Source organism: Urocitellus parryii, chromosome 7 (genome assembly GCF_045843805.1).
Source record: "Urocitellus parryii isolate mUroPar1 chromosome 7, mUroPar1.hap1, whole genome shotgun sequence".
NCBI lineage: Eukaryota > Metazoa > Chordata > Mammalia > Rodentia > Sciuridae > Urocitellus > Urocitellus parryii.
The window spans coordinates 81,057,164-81,072,605 of NC_135537.1; the positions used below are offsets into that span (position 1 = coordinate 81,057,164).

Sequence of the window (15,442 nt, forward strand, 5' to 3'; positions counted from 1 at the left end):
AGGCTTCTTGGAGGAAGCACCAAGCTGCCTTCCTGAGGAGCCCTCAGGTGCCCAGTGGGTGACCAGCCTGCTGCACCCAGTCAGGGGTTGGAGCTGCGGAGCCACAAAGCAAGACATCAGCTACTGGGCAGCATGGATCAGTGGGTGAACTCTGCCACACCCAGCTGTTACCAGTTGTGGGTTTATGTGGGAGCATTTTCAGTGCTTTCCCCATCTTTCTCCATGGATATTCATTCTCTGAAACGCCTTATCCGTCATCTTTAGCATCTGCCCATTCCCCAGTCCCCCACTGTGGAAACCTCTGACCTGTCAGCCTTGGGCAGAACCCTCTGACCCAGCATGGACTCTTCTTTCTTCTTCCCTCCCCCAAAAGACAGGAGACAAGGAATCCGCCCTCAGGCACCACTGCCTTGTCTTGTCACCTGCTAAACACTGAAACTTTCATAAGTTCCTGTTACAGGTCTCCTATCTGAGCTGGCTACTAACACTGCCAGTTTGTCACTTCTGCAGGGATTACAATGATTGTGCCTTTGTGGGATGTATTTGGGTAAGATCTATACTCCGTGACAGAAAAAGGTGGGTTCTGCTTTACTGGGATGATGGGGAGATTGGAGAGCACACGTGAGAAAGGCAGTGAGTTCAGTTCTTGGCCCATGATGATTACTGACTTTTACACAATCAGGAAACACTTGCATATATACCTTCTTACAGCCTGGTCTGAGCATCAACCCCTATGTGGGCCACAGGAGCAACAGCTCAGATGAGGTTCTAAGCTAGAACATGGGGTTGCTCAGGAGCCAGTGGGTTTATCTCAGGGGGAACAGAGACTCTTAGAACTCCATAGGAGATGAAAGCCCTATGAAAGCAGGGCTTAGAGGTTAAACTCAGACCAGTGATCTTAAGATATTAGTCACAGATTTATCCATATTGCAATTTAAACGGATAGCCCAGGATTAGCTGAAAGAGGGTGAAAACTGAAAGTGCTCTGCACAGCATGTCCTGAATGCTGGGCCAGGAGAGGAACTGGCAGGGCTGGAGAGGGTGGCCGGCTGAGGAAAGGGGTTTCCACAAGTCAAGTCTGTGCATATTCTGGCTTGAATCAGAGCTGGAATTTGTCCACAGATTCCATGAGGAAAAGACCCCTGTTCAATGGGCCAAAGTTGATCTGGGAATGATCAGCCTTCTCTGTTCCTACCTCCTGCAAGGCTGACCCAAGTCAGCTCCTGAGCCCTTCTCCAGGCTCAATAATTCCAAGAGCCACTTGTGGTGCTTTTACATAGGTTTGACAATACAAGTAGCATCTTAAGGACAGAATTCCCATTTATAAGGCCCAAATTCTGTGATACAGAAACTGTATACTTTGGGGATACTTCTCTTAGAGAAGTACTTTGCTCTACTAAGCCTCAGCACAGTAATTCTCAAGGCAGGAAAATCAGTTTTGAGGGATAATGGTAACATTTTCAGCTACATAAAGTCTGGAATACCCATCATTGAAAAACTAAAGAGCATCTTAGGTAATTCTGTTCTACAACTGTGAAGCTATGGCAGCAGGACACCAACCTCCAGACCATGTAATTATAATCAAAGCCAGTGGGACAGATTCCTGTATTTGCTTCAAGGTTGATCTGGAAATAACTTCATTTTCAAAGAGGAAAGGATCTCATCAGCCTACATGGGCATTTGTTAGTAAGTGATAGTAGAAGGATGTATCCATTTTTCATTTTGTAAGCAGACACAGTTTGTTTGTTTGTTTGTTTGTTTTGCAGTCCTGGGAATCAAACCCAGGTACCTTACAACTAAGCTATATCCCCAGCCCTTTTCATTTTTTTAAAAAAATTTGAGACAGGGTCTCATAAGTTGCTGAGACTGGCCTCGAACTTGTGATCCTCCTCCCTCAGCCTCCCCAGTAGCTGGAATTACAAACATGCACCACTGTGGCTGGTCTGATCCAGGTTTTAATTCTCAAGGTAGGCTAATCAGTGGGATTTGTTGTAACTGAACATAAATGGCAGAGGGCTCTTTCTCTGCAGATGATTGCTCGATTGCTCACTCAGGCTCAAGAATGTTGGGCATACCTGGGCTGGGACTCCCTGTACTTACCCCATCCTCACAGGCAGCAAACCTCAGCAGTGAAGAAATACTGCCCTGCAACAGCTGCAACAACAGGGGAACAGGGCTGGGTTAAAACTATTAAGTACTCATGCAAAAATAACTCTGGTTCTTAAAATTAACAGGCTAAGTCTAAACTGCCTGTCTTTTCTTCAAAGCTTCAGTGGAAGCTTTAAGTCAAACATGACTTTGAAGTTACAATATGGAGACTATTTGTGAAGAGGTACTCTGAGGGCTGGAGAGAGCTCTGGGTATAGGTCCCTCCCAGCTGTGAGTCACACACATCAATACCATAAGGTGGACAAAGAACACGCAAGTGCTCCAATTTTCCCCTGCCCCTGAGTTCCACAGGTACATGTGGAGAATGAGCGTGTGCTCTAGGTACCAGCTCCTACCTTAACCTTCACGCTGCACTGGGGCCTTGAGGGGCAGTCCAGGAAGACTTGCAGGTGCCTCTTGAGAACAGGAGATGTGACCAACTCACAACAGTCTCCACAGAAAAAGGTGCCTCTGTTGTGTGAAAATGCACAGGAAAAACAAACAAGTGAGGAGGCCCAATTAGACGAGTTCTAGCAACAGACACACATTTCTCTAAAAATGAATGTTTGCTGAGGGAGACAAGAGGGTTTTGCTATCAAAATCGACTTCCTGAGATTGGCCAGAGTCTGATTCTATTCTGTTGGATGAATGCAGGCTTTGGTGACAGTGGCTGAAGACTGTTGAGGGGACCCTTGGACAGGCAGAGAATTATCATTTACATGGAGCAGAGGGGAAGGCACCACTATTTTTGGTCCCCTACTGCTTCCACTTGAATCCACGTTCTCTGGCCTCTTCAATGTGATCTGGAGATGACTTGTATACAAAGGCCACCAACCCAGCAGGCATCAAGGCAACATTTGTTCTTGGCTTCCTAAAGAGGGAACAAGTAATGAGCACACCCTTTTCTGCCTGTCACTCTACAAAGTCCAGTTGGGAGGCCAGGGAATTGACTCCAAAGAAACAAACTGCATGGACATCCAGCCCTCACCATGACCCAAGAGGAGGTACAGAGAAAATAGGCAGGGAAGGGATGTCTGTTCAGTGCTGCTCACTGGTGTCTGGTGTCTGGAAAAGCCTGGACCACTTGCACAGGACACTCTACAGAGTCCTCACACTGGTTTCACTTATTCATGTTGATCCTGTCTTTCTTTTTTCTTCTGACTAATAATAAAGGAGCTAAGGACAAAAGCCAGCTCTTTCAAAAGACAGGAATATCTGCAAAACCAACAGGAAAATACTAGTTAGGAAAACCCACAGGTATAGTGGCCTTTTCCTTGCAGCTCAGCAGAGCAGGTTCCCCTCGGAGCTCTTAGGGAAGCTGCTGAAGGCCGCAAGGCTGTGGGGCCTTGGGGCTAGGTCATGCTCTTTGGGGCCTGGGAATTTCAGGGCAGCCTTACCCATCTTCTGGCCTCTGTTCCAATCTCCCATTGCCACACCGGTCACATGTAGGCCATGAGAAAGCGGTGTTCTCATCCACACCAACCACAGTGCCTAGGCCCACGTGAGAGAAAAGCCAGACCTTCAGAGGTAATTTCTGCTCTGATCACCCAGATGACATGTGAACCCTCAGATTGTTTTCTTACTGGTAAATTTATATAAGTCTGAGCTTTTTATAATTTCCACTTATTACACATATAAAATTAAAACAATTTAAAGCAAATTTTAAACTTGCCTACAACAAGACCACCTAACCAAGCATCTTTGTTTTTCCTTGATTTTTTCCCCCTAGAAGCATGCATATTTAAATCGTTAAGGTCAAACCATCCATGGATGTTGCCTTGTGTTTTTGAACTTACTACACAGCTGCTGGAAAGATTGTTATCTTATTGACATATTATAAGGTGACAGATTCCATTCCACCCTCCCCATGTTAGATATTAGGTCTCTAAATTAATTAATTTGTTGATTAATTTTGTAGTACTGGGGATTGAACCCAGGGGGTACTCTATCACTGAGATTCTCCAGCCCCTTTTAGAATTATTTTGAGACAGAGTCTTGTTAAGTTGCAGAGACTGGCCTCTAACTTGCAATCACCTTGTCCTAGCCTCCTGAGTTGCTGGGATCACAGGCTTCTTCCGGATTACTTTAATGGTATGACAGTGAGTGTCTCTGCATAGAAGCCTTTTCTGTATGAAGGCCCTTATTCAGAACAGATTCCTGGAAGTAGAATTATTGCTTCCCAGAGTATGAGTAGTGGGGATATAGAAAAAGCCTTTCAGAAAGTACTTCCTATGAGGACATTTTGATTTACATTGTCCCAATTCACAGAATGCCAGTTTCACTATACTGCACAATCAGTATCTTAAGAATGTGCCTCCTTAACAGGTATAATGAGATTGCTTATTTTAATTCTACTTCTTTCATAAGATAAATCATTCTTATTGGTTTGTTAATATATTCTCAAATAAGATTTCTCTGGTTTCCTTATTGTAATTGTGATTAAGAATGCATGCATTTCTTTTCTACTCCAGCATTTATGATTGATTTATTCAACCAACAAATAAGTATAGGATACTGCTATTTTTTTTTTCTGGATGCTGGGGATCTAACCTAGGACCTCCATGAATGCTAAGTAAGACTGTATCATTAAACCACACCCTATCCTTGATTTTTTTTTTTTTTTTTGCAGTACTAGGGATTAAACCCATGGGCCCTCTACCACTAAGTTATATCCCCTGTCCTTTTTATTTAATTCTGAGACTGAATCTTGATAAGTTGTTGAGGCTTGCCTCAAATTTGTTATCTTCCTGTTTCAGCCTCCCACAGATATGGGAGGTAGTACAGAGGTGTACCACCACACACACAGTCATATCATGCTATTTAGAATGAGATATATGTGGGCCTTGAGGCACAAAGATACAAGGAACATTATCTCCTTCAATGGAATCAGTCTGGTTGGGAAAGCAGATAAATAAACAAGGAATAAAATTATCATGAAATAAATGCTAATAGAGAAAAGGAAAAGTCCTCTGAAAAGTGCAGCAGAGATGCCTTGTGGTCTGGTTTGAGGGCCAGGGAAGCTTCTACAGAAAGGAGTGAGGGGATTGGCAGGCTGACCCTGGCAGTCAAACTTATACCTCTGACAACCCTGCATACCCCAGCGGGGCTGGAGGCTGTGCTAGCATTGAGGGAGGGCAGGCAATACAGCTGTGGAGTTGGCAACACCATAGCTGGGATTGAGATGGTCATGTTTCCTTGGATGTGAAGCATGATTGATAACATCAAGATTATACTGGCAAACTACAGATCATCCTTGAAATGTGATGAATTAGATGCTTAAAGAAAAAGTAAGAAGTGACCTGAGTTTTTAGATAGATAGATGAGTTTCTGTTCCCATTCTTGAAGCAAAATGTTTCATTCTGTTCCCATTCTTGAAGCAAAATGCTTCCTCTACAGAAAATATATCTGTAGAGGGTAAAGCAGAGTTATGGGAAATAGCAGGCTTGGTTTATTAAAATACATTTATGCAATGCAGACTTGAATGACTTCTTAAAAATGAGAATAATAGGTCTTGATTTTTAAAAGGCTGTCCTAGCTAATGACATTGTCCTTGCAAATCTAATCAAAAGCATGTCAAAAGGATGAAAAGTAAAGTCAATAAAGTCCTATAATACAGCCGGAAAGGAATGTGAGCTCATTCATAATAGTCAGATGCAGAAGGAAGTCCAAAGGAGAGAAATGTGTGGCCTGTCCCCAAACACCAGATCATGTCATGCATTGTGGTCAGGTTCCCATCCGGGCCTGTGTGCCCAGCATGGAGCTATTTCATAGCAGTGCTTGGTAAACAACTGCTAGACTAATTATTAAAAATAGGCTGCTACTAAGCAAAGTTCCTTTTTACTGTAGGATGTGCATGGGTGTTAACAGCATTTACATTTATATGGGATTAAGTAATTTCCTTCCAATTAGAGAATAAGGCAAGAGTTGATGAAATGTTTTTCATGGGGTCTATAAACCACTAGAAATCTTTCGGGCAAACTTAAATGAATTTAAGGGATGTTTGGGAAGTGTTATTAAACAGTGTTGAGAACATTCACTTAAATGAGCACCAGAAGAAAAAAATAAACAATTTTTGCCAGCACTGAGGGGTGTGATGCCACCTTCATTGGCTTGCCTGCAGGTTGCTATTAAAAGCTTCATACTTTGCTTGTCTTCTGTACAGAAATCCCTCATAATCAGGTTTGGGAAAAGTATATATCACTTAGTTATTAAAGCTTCTTTTTTAAAAAGGTCTTTCTAAGAGTGTTAAGGAAAGTGCCTCAACTGCAAGCTATCTGGGGTCCTTTTGGGCTAAGCTGACACCGCCAGGTCAATGTACACATTTCTTCAGTTATTCTGCATTCTCTGCTACACCCTTCCCCCTGAAATTTCCTGAAAGAAAGAAGTAGGGGGAAATCACAATTTATAAAACTTCTACCTAAAAGCCGAGACCTGGTTTGAGGATGGGCCTTTGCCATCCCTTCCCACGAAGGCATGCTTCATCTATTCATGGAGCGGTATGCAAAGTCCCTCACCCTTAGTGAGCTATGAATAAAGAAGAATAAATGGTGCGAGAGAGAAAAAAAAAATTGTTGCTGCAAGACTACTTCACCCCAGAAAATAAAGTGGAAAGAAGTCTTTGCATATTCTGGGAACTGACATTCAGAGAAGAGTAGGCCCTGGGCCCTTATTGAGGAATGAGTGCTCTCCCCTCAGGGAGGCTCACATTTCTTAGGAGTGATAAACACCTTCACAGGGATTCTGTTCTGGGAATGTGTTCAGGGTCCTTTCAAGTCCTACTTGAAGAAAATGCTTAATATTTAGCTGTCTGAGACCCAGATGCTCAACTGACTTAGCAGTTGCTGAGAGCTGCTCAATCCCCAGTTCTGACTTACTGCAGATGTAAAGATGCCCAGATGGAGCCAGGCTGGAGACAAATCATCACTGAATCCTGGGCCACTGACACAGGACAAAACAAGGATGAAAGCCTGAGAAGGGAGCATCTGCTATTATTGTAGAGAAGTGAGGACTCCACCCAGGTATGGATTTGAGGGAGTTGGAGCTAGGCAGTTCATGGCTGGCTAGTATACAGGGCAGGGATTCCTGGTAGGAACAGTGCACCCATCTGCTGCCTTGCTGTGGGCATTCCTTGTGGGGCAAGTTTGTCAATCTTGTCACTTTGCCACTGGGCTTTGTTTTCTCTTAATGCCCAGTTGATTGGTTCTTATCTGAGTATCTGGCAACACTCATTGCTGCTGTGATAACACTCTGCTTACACATCACCCTTATCTACCACACGTCTGCAGGGAAGTTGCAGAGGAGGCCTGGAAGCAGAGGAGACCTGCAGGGAATGCAAATGAAAATGCGGAGATGGGAAAAAATATGTAAGAAACTTGGATCAACATAAGGAAAAGATCAGCATCGGGAAAGCAATATGAGAAGGTAAAATACAATCTTTTATATTTCTTCTGAACATGATGGTATGTACCTGTAGTCCCAGTTACTCAGGAGGCCTAGGCAGGAAGATCTCTTGAGACCTGGAGTTCAATACTGGTCTGGGCTAAGTATCAAGAAACTGCCTTCTCTTTATTTTTTTTTAAAAATATTTTATACTTAGTCTAAATTGTTCAGTAAGTTATTATTGATCTAATAGTTTATTTAAATAATAACAATGATATACTCAGTGATTTATAGGCAAGTGACGTGAATGACAATGATGTCATCAAAAATAGAAGAAGGAACTGGAAACACTCTGAGGTACCTGCATTAACTGAGAAGTAGGAGAGTATTATTTGAAAGTGGACTTGAGTGGTTGTAAATGTACATTTCAAACTCTGGGGCAACCACTAGAAAGCATTAAAAAATAAGTATAATTAATATGCAGAGAGAAAAGAAAAAATGGATTCATACAGGATGACCAATTAAAACGAGAAAAGGCAGAGAAAAGGACAAAAAAGAATCAGCGACAATGGACAGAAAACAGTTGTAAATATGATTGGCATCAATTCAATTATATTGATAATCACCAGAAGTGTGGATAGTTTCAATATACAAAAGACAAAGACTAATTAAATAGACAAACATACAAATTTAAAGAGACTGTTCAAAATACAAGGAAGTTCCATTAAATATAAAGGCATAGATAGATTAAGAATAAAGGTGCAGAGAAAGATACACGGTGGGGGCTGGGATTGTGGCTCAGTTATAGAGTGCTTAGTCTAGCACATGCAGGGCCATGGGTTCAATCCTCAGCAACACATGTAAATCAATAAAATAAATATATTGTGTCCAACTATAATAACAACAGAGCTTCAAAATATATGCAGCAAACTGATGGGAAAGAAAAATAAATTCACTACTATAGTTGGAGACCTCAATAGTCTCTATTAATGATTGACAGATCCAACAGGCAGAAAATTAGTAAGAGTAAAGTTGAACTGACAGTAACATCAATCAATAGGATTTATTTATTTATACATTTTTAAACATTTTTTTTAGTTGTAGTTGGACACAACACCTTTATTTTTATGTGATGCTGAGAATCGAACCCAGTGTCTTGCAGGTGCTAGGCGAGCGCTCTAACGCTGAGCCACAACCCCAGCCCCAATCAATAGGATTTAATGAACATTACTGAACACTTCATCCAACAACAGCATACACATATTCTCTTCAAGTCTAGGTGGAACACTGCAAGAAAGATCATACCCTGGGCCAAGAAACATACCTTAACAAATTAAAAAGTAGAGAAGTCATACCAACTATGTTCTTAAGAACACAAAGGAATTAAACTAGAAATCAATAACAGAATGATACAGCTGGAAAGGCTCAAAGTATTTGGAGATTAAATAGCATACAAGTCAAGAAAAAGTGTGAAGAAGAAAATAAAAAAAATATTTTGAATCAAATGAAAATAAAAAAACATCAAAATCTGTGGGATACAACAAAAGAAGTATATGAGGGAAATTCATGTGTGGAATGCGTATGTTAGAAAAGAAGATCTAACGTTAATAATCTAAGCTCATTTAGGAAACAAGGAAAAGAGGAGCAAATTAAAATCAAGTAAAGAAGATAAAAGTAACCAAGCAGAAATCATTGAAACTGAAAAGAAAAAATCAATAGAAAAAAAATCAAGAAACTAAAATTTCTTTGAAAAGATCAATAAAAACAGATGAATTTCTAAGTAAGCTTTCTCAAGAATTAAAGAGAAGTCATAATTAGTAACAGCAGAAATGAAAGGGGCCATGATTACTTTCCCACAGATTAAAAAAAGAATAATAGTATATAACTCTATGCCCCAAATTTGATAGGTGAAATGGATCAACTCCATGACGTATATAATCTATCAAAACTTACATAAGAAATAGTATTAATAGGTCTGTATCTATTAAATAAACAGAATAAATAATTAATAACCTTCCAAAACAGAAACCACTGGGCTTGGATTTGTTCATGGTTGCATTCTACCAAACATTTAAAGAAGAAATTATACCAAACCTCTACATTTTCTTCCTTAAAACAGAAGCAGTACTTTTTCATTTTATGAGTACAGCATTACCCTAATACCAAAATCAGACAAAAATATGAGAACTCCATTATTCTAATGCCCCAAATCAGACAAAGATATTACATAAAAGAAAAAAAAAACTACAAACATCTTTCATGAAATCAACGAAAATGTCCTCAAAAACAAATAGCATATCTAATGCAATTATATGTAAAAATGATTATATCACAACCAATTGAGATTTACTCCAAGTACACAAGGCTGGGTCAACCATTCAAAGATCAGAGTGTAACTCATTACTATCAATAGGCTAAAGAAGAGAAATTATATGATCAGATTAAGATATAAAAAGGGCATTTGAAAAAAACCCAACATTTAATCATGATAAAAACTCTCAGCAAACTAAGAAAAAAGGAGTTTAGTTTCTTCAACTTGGTGAGGAACATCTACAGAAACCTATAGTTTGAACAAACCTAAAGCATTAATTCCTGGGGTACCAAGACAATAACTGAAAGTAGAGCAACCATGCAAAGTTAGAGCAGAGAGACAGATATCAAGAAGGAGATTACAGAGGAAAAGGATAACTCCACTGATTTAATATCATTTTTGAGAATTCAGAAAAGTCAGGTTGCAAATGAAAGTCAATTTAACGCTCCAAAAACAAAACAAAACAAAACAAAACACAGTTCCTTCAGTTGCCAATAGCTAACCCTACTGCTGCAGGTGTGGGAATGGGTGGCCTGACTCTTTTTTGCATTTCTGTGGCACTCAATGGATGCAGTTAGAAATGAGTTAAATCGTAAGCCCTCCTTTGGCCAACAGTGCTTTTGTTGTCTCATAAAACAGTGCGATAGGTGGTGGTGACTCTTATGGTCACAGAATAAGAACTGGTGTGGGGCACTGCAGTGACTTTCTGGCACAGAGCAGAGAATTATACAAGGGTGGGGGTTGGGAGGGTGTTCTGCCATCCTTTTCCCTCCTTTAAGCTCTTTTTTTAAAATATTTTTTTTTAGTTGTTGATAGATATTTTATTTTATTTATTTATATGTGGTGCTGAGAATTGAACCCAGTGCCTCATGCATGTCAGGCAAGTGCGCTACCACTTAGCCAAAGTCCTAGCCCCATCCCTCCTTTAAGCTCTGGATGAGTCCTGACCTCTGGGAGAGGTAAAAGAGAGTGGAGAGGGAGGATAACGCAACCAATGAGAATGAAGGTGGAAGGGAAAAGTACTCATAGAGGTGACTGGAGATCCCAAGTTTGAGAAATGGCTGTGGGCCATGAGCAACAGCACCTAAGGGAACCTGGGAGAGGGGACAAGAAGAGGGATGGGGGATGGGAGAGGGAGATAGGACAGGCACATATCTGCATTGTGGATTTCTCCTCATAGCTTGTTGGCTCAGGGAACCCAGGCCATGCCACTCTGTACAATGTGCTTGGTCTTCATAGCCTGTCCACTTATGAGACCCAGTCTGTGTCCATCTTCATGGTACACTCTGTCTCCAATAGCCTGTTTGCTCAGGGGCATGAAGCTGTAGTTGTGTACACTTTGAACATAGCCTGTTCAATAGGGAGAACTGAGCAGCTGTATATCAAGAAGTAGTTTCATGGTGGGGCTTCCAGATGCCACTATAGTCTATTGGGCCACCCAAATCCCTTGCCTTCCCTACCTCTTCCTGCTGATATTATCTGTTTTGTACCATCATTGATGTATGAGGTTGAAGGACAGCATCATTTAAAAATCTGATCAGTATGAACTAGGGAAAGCAGAATAAGACAGAACCAACCCAATCCCACCCTGGCCTCCCCTTTCAATCTTGCCTTTCCCCTAGGACTTGGAGGTTTTACAATGGCACCTAGTACCTCTGTGGATTTTCCAATTGCCCTCTGAACTGCCTAGCCAGCCTGAACAGACTGCCTGAGAAATCCTGATAACTCAAGTACACCTCTGATTACTGGCTTGACTTTAGTCAGCCACCCTCTCTCTCCCTTTATGGTTCCTGGTAGCATTGTCTATTATTTTCTCTACTAGACTGAGTGCTCCTTGCCTTTCATGCATTATCTCATTTTATCCTCAACAATGCTTTGAGACTAATTCTATATCCCTATTTTATAGATGAGAAAATGGAGGTCTTAAAGTAGAGTCAGTTGTCTATAGAACCTCTATATTCCACTGTGCTCACAACCTCTCTTCACAACCCTAGCTGTGTTCAAGCACTAGACCTAAAAAGAGATTCACAGAAAAAAAAAAATCCCAAAGGGCCTTGACCATGAACAAGTGCTCAATCTCATAAAAAGCACATGATTTAAAGCAATACGTACAGGGATCACAGCCTTTTTGCTGTTGTTCATAAAAAGGATCAGAAACTAGTAGCAGGTAAGGGTAGAGAAAAACAGGTCTTCTAGAAGGTTTCTTTTGGAAATTTGACTTTTTATATACTTTCTTGAAAACAGTTTAGCAATAATTGCATAGACATTGGGTGTGGTGGCCACATACCTTGAATCTCAGCTATTCAGGAGGCTGATAGGAGAATAGCAAGTCCCAGGCCAGCTTGGGCAACACAGTGAGGCTTTCTCTCAAAATAAAAAAAAAGAGCTGGGGGTATAGCAGTTCAGTGCTTGAGGCCCTGGGTTCAATCTCCACTACTTAAAAACATACTGGGACTCTTCAAAAAGGTTAAAGGTGCAGGGTTTCTTTTTGTTTGAAAGTTAGACTGTAGTAATGGTTGCACAATTATGCAAACACACTAAAATACTTAATAGTATTTTTTGAGACAAGGTCTTGCTACCATATGACTTAACAATCCCATTCTTGGATACATAGCCAAATTCAAACAAATTCTAAATGAATATTCATAGCATTTCTATTCATGATAGTCAAAAAAGTGGAAATAACCCAACTGTTCACCAACTGATGGCATAGCTGTACATTGAAATATTACTCTTCCATAAAAGGAAAAAAAATTGATGTTACATTGTGGATAAATCTTGCAAACATTATGCTAAGTTAAAGATACCAATCAAGAAAAACCACGTATCATATGATTCCATTTATATGACAGGTTGAGGACAAGCAAACTCAGAGGGGCATAATGTAGACTGGTGGTTTCCTGAGACCAGGGTGTGATGGGGAAATGGGAGTGACTGATGATAGGTACAGGGTTTCTTTCTGTTTCAAAGTTAAGACTGTAGTAATGGTTGCACAATTATGTGAATTCACTAAAACACTTAATAGATATATTTTTTGAGACAAGGTCTTGCTATATTGCTGAGGTTGGCCTCAGATTTGTGACCCTCCTACCTCAGTCTCCCGAGTTGATGGGATTATAGGCATGAGCCACTGTACCAGGCTAAAAACACATTAAATGAATGAATTATAAATATAAATTGAATTTATATCTCAATAAAGTGTTTAAAAACACATGAACCATTGGAGTGTGGCTGAGGCAGGAGGATTGCAAGTTCAAGCCAGCCTTAGCAACATTGTCTCAAAATAAAAAATAAAAAGGGTTGGGGATATAGCTCAGTGGTAGAGTACCCCTGGATTCAGGCTCTAGTACCAAAAAATACTTGAACTATAAATTCCTAAAATCCTCCTTTATAGTAGGACAATACTATACAATAGTATATGATAGTAGGACAATAGTATACAATCAGTAGTGGATGATGTCCAGAATGTTTATCACGCCTTGTTTGTAATTGCAAAAGCACAGGAAGATTCTGGCTATCTATCATTTGAGGAACAGTTTTTTCATGAGGGACTAATATGCGACTATGAAACTCTTATATTAGATCTCTATTTCCTTGGGCAGACATTCTGGCTAGAATATTAAGTGAGGAAAATAAGTTACAGAATAATTTGTAGCAAACCAACCCAATCTGCACACACAAACCTTCTCCCTCTAAAGCCAGGAGTCATGTACTCCACGTGTGGTGCACAGGGAGTACCTGCCAGGAGGTTGCTACCTTCTTCTGGGTTCAGCTTTCACTGGTTTCAATAAGTATGTATTACTTTCACTATTAAATAATTTTTAAAAAGTTAAAAAAGAAAGCATTTTTAATGCTGTTTTCAGCTCCAGACCCATATATACAACCAGCTTTGAAACATCTCAGATGTAATGAAATCACCCAAACTCTCCAGACATAATGAGATAGTTCCCTTCAAAGTTGCCTTACACATGTGTCCTGCTTTGGCAATTTATAGCACTACCTTTACTTCCTCACCCAAGCCTAAAGCTTGGCTGTAGCTGCATAATCCTCTCCCTCTATATATGTCCTCTATCCTGTGGTCCGATTCATCACTTACCAACTTTCCTAATTAAACCCACTCCTGGGTTTACTTTTATATTGCTGCCACAACTGTCATCCTGGTCCCTCCATCTACTCTGTAGGAATGGATGTCAGACCATGTATTTTCTCTATGGATGACAGAGCATACTCTTTTTTTTTTTTTTTTTTTTGGTGTCAGGGAATGAACCAAGGGGCACTTTACCACTGAACCAGATTCCCAGCCCTTTTTTATATTTTATTTGGAGACTGGGTTGCACTGAGTTGCTTAAGGCCTCACTAAGTTGCTGAGGCTGGTTTTTTAAAAATTATTTATTTTAACTATGTATATATGACAGCAGAATGCATTTTGATTCATTATACACAACTGCAGCACAATTTTTCATTTCTCTGATTGTACATGATTGCGGAGGCTGGTTTTGAACTCTTGATCCTCCTACCTCAGCCTCCTAAGCCGCTAGGATTCCAGGCGTGTACCACCATGCCTGAACAGAGTATACTTTTGATTGGGTCATCTAGTATCCTCTTAGTTCCTTCACCCAGTTGCCTATCCTGCCTGCTCTAGGGTATCCCTGGCTTACCAGGTTTCTCCTGTCCATTGCCTTTATTGATAAGTCCTGTTCCTTGCTTCTTTCCCTGACATAATTTGTCCCACCCACTCTTCAGATCTCAGTTCAAGCCTCTTGTCTTTAGGGAGCTTCCTGACTTCCCCAACAAGGTGAGGGCCTGATTACTGGAAAATGGAGCACTTGAAATTCTGCAGTCTTAGGTTTGTTTGGTCTGAGAGTCAAGAAGCTCTTTTTATTTTTTGTACATTCCAAGTAGGCACTCAACAAAAACTTGTTGAACAAACAGGTAAATGAATACAAAATAATACAATATTTAAGACAATATAAATATTATTTCCAATGAGAAGGCTGCCCACCTTGCACGCTGCAAATAGAATTAACCGGTGTGAGGGAGTCTAGTTCATCCAGTATCACTGGGCCATTCAGCTCACAGGAGCCAGCGCCAGAGGCCATACCCCAAAAGGGTTTTTGAAGCAACAGGACAGTCCGTTCAACACAGACAATCTGACCTGCCAACAAAGATACTTCAGATTATTGAAATGTTGAAGAAAAATGTGAATTCTCCTGCCAGTAAAGATAGTCTCCTTTCCATCCTCCCAAAGTGATGCAAGTATAAGGGTGCAATTGTGGGGACAGTCTGTTCCTAATACCAGGTCATAGTTTGGGAGGCTGATTATATACAGGAAGCTGTACTACATAATCCTGAGGAAAATGGAGCCAGTTTTCTTTCTTTTGGAGAGATTTTATACATATAGAAGTGGCCTCCAGTGAGCTAAGCTGGAAAAGCATGCAAATACTAAATTCAACTTCATTTTGAAAAGAGTAATTTTGTGATACATTAAATTTACTATGTAAAAAAAATACAGTTTAGGCGGGATTTTAGTTTGACACCTAGGTAAAAAGGACTAAAAAGTATATATATTTCTAATGTTCTAGTTTTTGGTTTGTTTTAAAAAGA

General features: G+C 40.4%; 1 protein-coding gene and 1 long non-coding RNA gene across 3 annotated transcripts in view; one reads left to right on the forward strand and one right to left on the reverse strand.

Annotated features, from left to right (window-relative positions):
- LOC144255712 (uncharacterized) overlaps positions 1 to 15,442 on the forward strand; it is a 35,012-nt gene that overhangs the window by 4,957 nt on the left and 14,613 nt on the right. The window contains exon 2 of the long non-coding RNA XR_013343897.1: positions 7,434 to 7,569. This is a non-coding gene — a long non-coding RNA (uncharacterized LOC144255712). The remainder of the gene's footprint in view (positions 1 to 7,433; positions 7,570 to 15,442) is intronic.
- Positions 1 to 15,442, reverse strand: part of Spidr (scaffold protein involved in DNA repair) — a 392,656-nt gene that overhangs the window by 4,890 nt on the left and 372,324 nt on the right. For both annotated transcript variants that reach the window (XM_026395186.2, XM_026395187.2), the window contains 4 exons: positions 14,841 to 14,993; positions 3,546 to 3,639; positions 2,505 to 2,619; positions 2,101 to 2,154 (listed from right to left, as the gene is read on the reverse strand). In XM_026395186.2, the coding sequence (XP_026250971.1) occupies positions 2,101 to 2,154; positions 2,505 to 2,619; positions 3,546 to 3,639; positions 14,841 to 14,993 (416 nt within the window). The remainder of the gene's footprint in view (positions 1 to 2,100; positions 2,155 to 2,504; positions 2,620 to 3,545; positions 3,640 to 14,840; positions 14,994 to 15,442) is intronic.